Source organism: Poromitra crassiceps, assembly GCF_964638095.1.
Source record: "Poromitra crassiceps genome assembly, contig: HAP1_SCAFFOLD_1855, whole genome shotgun sequence".
NCBI classification, from domain to species: domain Eukaryota; kingdom Metazoa; phylum Chordata; class Actinopteri; order Beryciformes; family Melamphaidae; genus Poromitra; species Poromitra crassiceps.
Window position 1 is genome coordinate 5,214 of NW_028150561.1, and position 7,224 is coordinate 12,437.

Consider the following 7,224-nt stretch of genomic DNA (forward strand, 5'->3'; position numbering starts at 1 on the left):
TTTTAACACAAATGGGTTACTGGTTTCTGGTGGAAATTTGGCAAGTGCACATACTCTGGGTCGCAACAGCTGCAAATAAAGCAGTGGGTAATATGCATGTCAAATTCATACAGTTTTAGAAAAAGTGTTTTGCCAGAAGAGCCTTGTGACGCGAGGTTAGTTATGCCTCTCCTCACTCACATCCAACACGTTCATTGGCTGAGCGCCCCGTCCATCACAGCCGTGAGTCAGGTCAAGTCATGTGATCATTTGTTTTTGTTGTTTCGCTTCCTCCTTCCGTCTTTCTCGCGCTGTCATGTGAACGTCAAACAAACAGCAAGAGAGATCGAATCTGCTCAACGACTCTCCACGCAAGCTCTACCCGGGTTTGAGGGCTCCCCGCCCGCGGCCACCGACCGTCCTTGTGGTCGTTCCCAGACGCTCCAGGCATGGCGGACCACGGGGAACGGTCGCCGCTGTTGTCCGAGCAGCATGACGGCTCCAACGGCTTCTCTCCCGGGGGCAGTTCCTATGGATATCCGCCCAAACCGCAGAGTATGTCGGTGACTGTTGTCAGCTAGCTGATAGCTTAGCTAGCAAGATGAACTAGATATGGCATTTTAGTGAATATTTAAATTTGAGGATGCACAAAATGTCAATGTTAATAATTTCACGTTGAGCTGACGTTAGTTACAGTATAGCATTATACACCCGTTTACAAGTTGACATTATCATTTAGCTGTTTCACTAACGTTAGCAGTAAACAATGTAGTTACTGTAGCTATGTCTCAAACAGGCAGTGGAGGTGGGTAAAGTGATTTGAGGTGGATTATCCTCTAAAATCACTTTACCCACCTTTTTAGTTGCAGAAATAACGTTAGAGTTTTTAGGCTGACATAAATCTGATGTTAATTCAGGGTGCACACACCATAGTAAGTATTACGCTGATTTAACTACACAATGGGTTGTTTGTGAATGATTTTCAGATAGTATATCTGCATTTTCTTTCTAGTGGTAGTACTTGTTTGCCCTATTGACTGGAGGTCAGAGTTCACCCAGCCATGAATGATCATCACTAACCTTAGGCTACAGCACTGGTTTGGTTTCGTTATAAACATGGACGATGTTAGATTCATCTTTCTACCATTGTTTTTATCTCTTCCTCTGGGCTTTAATTATCTCGCTCTCTTACTTTAACTTCCTTGTTTCATCTCCTCTTCGTCTCTGCTTCTCCCTCCTGTCCTCCCACACATTCTCTATTCCCTCTTTGCAAATCCTCTTATCACTTCATCCCGTCTTCCTCTGTCTCAGTGAGTGTTATGCATAGTCTTTGACCGGCCAAAGATGGCGTCCCGTTGGCTTACGTATTACTGAAGAATGATCTAATGATCAGAAATAGATACTGTAGACGGGTAGATAATGTTTTATTGGCTCCTGCAGATCTCAACTATAATGATTCCTCTACAGTGGCTTATAACTGTGGGTGGTCTCGCAATCCCTGTATGTTATCGGTATCTTTACTTGACGAGAACTCTGAGAACAACAACAACTCTGGTGGTAGTGGAAAAAGCTGAGGTAATATAAGGATTTAGAAGTCGAGGATCTTCGGGTATGTCCGAATACCCGAGCACCGGACCCGACCGGGTCTCGGGTCCATTCAAAAGAAGTAACTCCGTGTCTGGGTCCTGGTCCGTTTGCCTTGGGTCTCGAGTCTCTGACAGTGAAATGCCGGGTCCAATAGGACCCGAGTAGACCCGGTGAGTGGCTGCCTGTCACAGCTGTCAATCACTGCTTTCATAACGTCAAATAACTAATTAAAAACAAACATCAGAAAAATGAGCACGTGGACCTACTAGAGGTCTTCGGGTATGCCTGCATACGCGAAGACCCGACCCGGACCCGGACGGATCTCGGGTCCATTCAAAAGAAGTGACTTCGGGTCCGGTCCGGGTCCGACATTTATCGGGTCTGTCTGGGTCTGGGTCTCAGCTTTCTAATAATAGATGGGTCCATCCGGGTCTTGACAAATTTCCCGGGTCCGTCATTTTGGACCTGTGAAGACGTCTATTTAGAAGTACTGTAGTAGCAGCTTATATGTTGGCCTGCAAAAAAAGATAAAATATGGTAGCACAGAGAGATGTGAATAATCAACTAAAAAGGAACTGGAGAGTGGAGAGAAGCTTTCCCACAAGGCAAACCATAACTAATCATGTGATGTTTTCGACAGGTTGTTGATGTGGTTCTATACTGCTGTGAGGAGAATATCACTAATTCGCTTATCGAGCCTGTTCTCACTGCTGAGAGCCGACAAATTCACCGTTTTTGTTTTCTCCACAAACATGTTGTTATTGTTTGTCTTAAGTCAAGTCCCAAGTCTAAATGTGGAATGCCTAGTCAAGTCCAACTCATTCATGTCTCAAGTCTAAATGTAGACCAAATCAGAACAAAGAGTCCAGTATCAATTTAATATCTTAAAGAAACTAAATACTGTATCTAGGACTTTTCAGCGCAATATGGTAACTTGGTAAGAGCATCATGAGTTTGATTTCGATAATTCGTTTCAACCAATAAATGCAGTCATTCCATACAAATTGAGAAAACACCATTTAAATTCAGTCGTCTGCTGGAACAAATCTCATCACTTTCAATCGGACTCATTTACACAAACACAAGATCTCAAGTCAAGACTTTAGAAACCTTTTCAAGTCATCAGAGTACAAGTTAGAGTCAAGTCACCCAGAACCCAAGTCAAGTCTCATGTATTCTTCTTCATGCATCCTTTCTGCAGGTTTCGCTCCGTTCCCCAGCTCGGTGGTGCCCGACGAGGCTCCGCCCCCCTACTCGCCGCAGGGCAGCCCGGACAGCAGCAGCGCTCCGGTCATCAGCTGCCGGGTCTGTCAGAGCGCCATCTCAGTGGAGGGCAAGACGCACCAGCATGTGGTCAAGTGTGGCATCTGCAATGAAGCTACGGTGAGTCATACACACACGCGCGCGCACACACATACACGCGCGTGCACACACACACACAGCTGCTCGATTATGGCAAAAATCATAAGCACGATTATTGTGACTGATATTGCGATCGCGATTATTCAACGTGATTACTCATTGACTTTGGCAACATCATGCATTTGCAAAATGTGTCTTTTTTTAAATACTGGATGTCTTTTAACTTTAAATATAATTTAAGGGAAAAACAAGGACATAAATGAAAATAAAAGTATTGTTATTTTTAGATAAATAAATAGGCTAACTAATATATATATATACAAACCAAAGACCCCCCCCCACTTCCTGCTATTTCAATTAATTTGTATTGATTATATGGAGGAGCTCCATCTGTCTCCCAGTGAACAAATCTGAGCTTTGATCCGCAAACAAAGCTCAATTCAGACTTTTGGACTAAACTTTGGAACAACTTGCCAGTGGAAATACAAATGGCCAGGCCAACTGTCTCTTTGTTGAAGTCACAACAGAAAACACATTTTACAAGTTTGACTTTGGGAAAAAGTGAAAAGCGAGCACACTCCAAAAAATAATGTAACTTTGGTGCAGGGCACATGTATCAAGTCACAACAGAAAAGCCAGCACACACAAAAAAAGTCCTTTTAGACTAAGGTATTAAAACCTCTAAAAGGACTTTTTTTGTGTGCTGGCTTTTCTGTTGTGACAAGTTTGACTTTACCTCTTAGAAATTGACACGGCCACGGAACGCTTGCGAGGGTGAAAGCCAACTGTTCCGAACCACATAGACAACACATGGAGTGATGGAGCAAGGATACACTGCAGGCATTATTGATGACGCAAGTGCACTCTGTTTCGTTTCCGAGCGCGGAAGAAATAATATTAAATACTGTCATCTAAAATGCTAGAACAGACTCATTATGTCACCAGAAGAGCACTTTGCACGCCACAGAGATTAGAGACACATCAGAAATGCCTCTTTTTTCCCCCCATAAATTGTCTTGAGTTTACTTTGTCGATCTCTCATCTTTCCTCCATCTCATGTGAAAATCAGACCGTATTTCTGCTGCTAAAATGAAGATAATTCATGAAGAACCTCAGGGCGGGATGTGGGATGTGGGAAAACTGTCTGTCTTTAATTCTTAGCCCCTCCTCTCTGCAGCCGATAAAGAACGCTCCTGTGGGTAAGAAGTATGTCCGCTGTCCCTGTAACTGTCTGCTGATCTGCAAGGTCACCTCACAGAGGATCGCCTGTCCAAGACCCTACTGGTGAGAGACAAACGCTTGTGTTGGGAAGTTTTAAGTGTGTGGACACTTACCCTGTTAGCCGGGCGCTCTCGCTCATACGACTCACTGTTTACTCACTAATGCCCCCCCCACATTTCCGGAATGGTATTGCAACTTGCTTGGCGCAAACGCAGAAATGTAGTTGCAATACCATTCCGGAAGTGTGGGGGGCATTAGTGAGTAAACAGTGAGTCGTATGTTCGGGTTGACTCCAGATGAATGATTTTTGGTTTTTCAAAGACAGAAAAGTGGATTTTATGCAACAATTTGGAAGCGGCAACTGCATTTATTTAGAAGAGGAGGATGTTAGGCGTCGGATAGCGTCTTCACTTCAAGTTTCTGGGGCGCGGCGGTTTGATTGGAAATGCTACGTGGGTCCCCGGGCGCTAACGCTCAGTATGAGCAAGAGCGCCCGGCTAGCAGGGTAATGTGGACACATGCAGCGATGTGATTAGAAAATCCAATCTGTAGAATCAGATCTCAGCAAAATCACACATCTATAGGACAAGACGTATGTTTGTACAACAAGTGTATAAACGCAGCCTAACTGTATTTAAATGAGTTTCGTTTGTCTCCCCAGTAAACGCATCATCAACCTGGGCCCGGTTCACATCGGGAGGGACAGTCCTGAACCGCAGCAGCAGCCTGTTGGCATCAGAGTTATCTGTGGACACTGCTCCAATACATTCCTGGTAACACACACACGCGCGCGCGCACACACACACACGACACACGACACACGTTTTGTGACAATGACAAATAAGGCTCATTCATTCATTCATTCATTCATTCACACACACACACACACACACACACACACACACACACACACACACACACACACACACACACACACACACACACACACACGTCTATCCACAGCTTCTCATAGTACTATGAGTTGTATGAGTGTTATGATGTTTTGAAGGCTCAAGCATCCACACACACACATTAACCACAAATACCAGGAAGTGCACACATATCATACACACATATGCACATGGGCGCATGTAACAGTGAAATGTTGTGATTATTATGACAAAGATAAAGAACCTTGATTGGTACTTGGAGTTTTTGAATCCAATATGAAAATTGTGGTCTGCTTATATACCTCTCTGTGTTTTACTAGATTTAGATGGATAACTGGTACACACACACACACACACACACACACACACACACACACACACACACACACAGACAAATTGACCACCCCCCCTCTCTATCTCTCTCTCTCTTCCTCCCTTCATCCCCTCCAGTGGACAGAGTTTTCAGACAGAACTTTGGCCAGATGTCCACACTGCCGCAAAGTGTAAGTGTATACTGTCACAATTATTTGTGTGTGTGTGTGTGTGTGTGTGGGTGCGCGTGCGTGCGTGCGTGCGTGCGTGCGTGTATGATAGAGAGAGAATTATTGAGACAGAGAGAGAAATCCTCTGTCTTTATAAAACAAACCTACACAAATGTATATTAAATACTAATAGTATGTGGCAGAAATACACCAAACATCATTTTGTTATTATTATTAAAGTAAAATATAGTAACATATGATATTTTCTTATACGTTGTGTTACACTTGTACAAAACATCCGAATGTTTGAACGTTGTGTACTTCAAAGTGTCAGTATGGGAGCTTTTATGTTTGAGCCACCAAAATGTTTTGTAGCTCACTTCCTGGTTCTAATTCCCAGCTCTTCTATTGGCCGGCGGTACCCCAGGAAGAGGAGCCTGCTGTGCTTCCTGCTCTTCGTCATCATCGCCTCTTCCACTGCAGGACTCATGGTGTGTGTGTGTGTGTGTGTGTGTGTGTGTGTGTAATCATGGTGTTATGATTATTCCATAGACCAATTGGATGAATTCCCCAAAACTCCTGCCTTCCTTTAAACCAGTGGTTCCCAACCTTTTCCAACTCAGGGCCCACTTTTATGTCTCAAAAATGTTCGCGGCCCACCTCCGACCCCATAAATACAAAGGCCATATAATGCGTTCTCAGAGCACTTTTTTATTGAAAATTGAACATAAAGGACTGAACTGAATACAGGAGAGGTATCCAGGAGGTATCCTTCAACAATGGAAAAATGCATTCTCATAACAATTTGACATCCAATATCAGATCCAAACAAAATCCAAATATCAGAAGAAAGCCCATTAAATCGATAGGGTTACAAATAAACACAAACCCAATATAAAGATGATGTAAAGATGAAACTTCAATTCAAGCAAAAGCAATAACATCAAAGAAACAAAAATCATACTTTTTCAAGTATGATTTTTCAAAATCTTTTAAAAAAAAATTGAAAAAAAAAAATAGATTTTTTTTCTTCTCCAAAAATCATACTTTTTTGGAAATGATTTGGCGGCCCACTTGCAATACCTTCGCGGCCCACCAGGGGGCCGCGGCCCACAGGTTGGGAATCACTGCTTTAAACAGTTAGTTATTAATTAAAATGTTCATATTGTTTGAAGTGATAGTAAAGTTTCTAAACGTGTGTGTGTGTGTGTGTGTGTGTGTGTGTCCGTCCAGGCGGGTACGTGGAAGGCCGCCCAGAGCTCCAAAGGGATCTACGTGTCGTGGGTGCTGGTGATGCTGCTGGCTCTCTTCACCGTGGCAAGGAGCATCTACTGGAGGTGTCTGAGGATCAGCGAGCCCATATCCAACATCACATAGAGAGGGAGGGGAAACCAAGGGATGGGTTGATGGAGCTGTCTCCACCATGTCGAGAAGCAGCCACTGGAGGGACAAAAGGATGGATGGAGGGAAAGTTGGAGATAGAAAAGGAGGGATCGAGAGAGAGGGAGATTAAGAGAGGGGAGGAAAGAGCGCAAGAATCGCGCGTGCGTTCAAGTTAACGCGCTTTTTGTCCGCTCGTATTGCTCCTACTTGGCCTCACAGGTTTCGGACGCGGCAGTGACTACGATTACTGCAATATTCCGATATTAACCCCGATTAAGACAATACTCCGAATAAGACGCTGCCATGTAAACGGCACTTTC

The 7,224-nt window shown here is 43.8% G+C and overlaps 1 protein-coding gene across 1 annotated transcript; it reads left to right on the forward strand.

The window, feature by feature from the left end:
- Positions 1 to 315: 315 nt before the first annotated feature.
- LOC310772069 (type I phosphatidylinositol 4,5-bisphosphate 4-phosphatase-A-like) lies at positions 316 to 6,965 on the forward strand. The gene is made up of 7 exons (XM_083664534.1): positions 316 to 534; positions 2,768 to 2,949; positions 4,106 to 4,212; positions 4,811 to 4,922; positions 5,490 to 5,542; positions 5,922 to 6,012; positions 6,755 to 6,965. Exons 1-7 carry the CDS (start codon positions 429 to 431, stop codon positions 6,896 to 6,898), a joined length of 795 nt encoding a protein of 264 aa, XP_083520660.1. The 5' UTR covers positions 316 to 428; the 3' UTR covers positions 6,899 to 6,965.
- Positions 6,966 to 7,224: the final 259 nt, after the last annotated feature.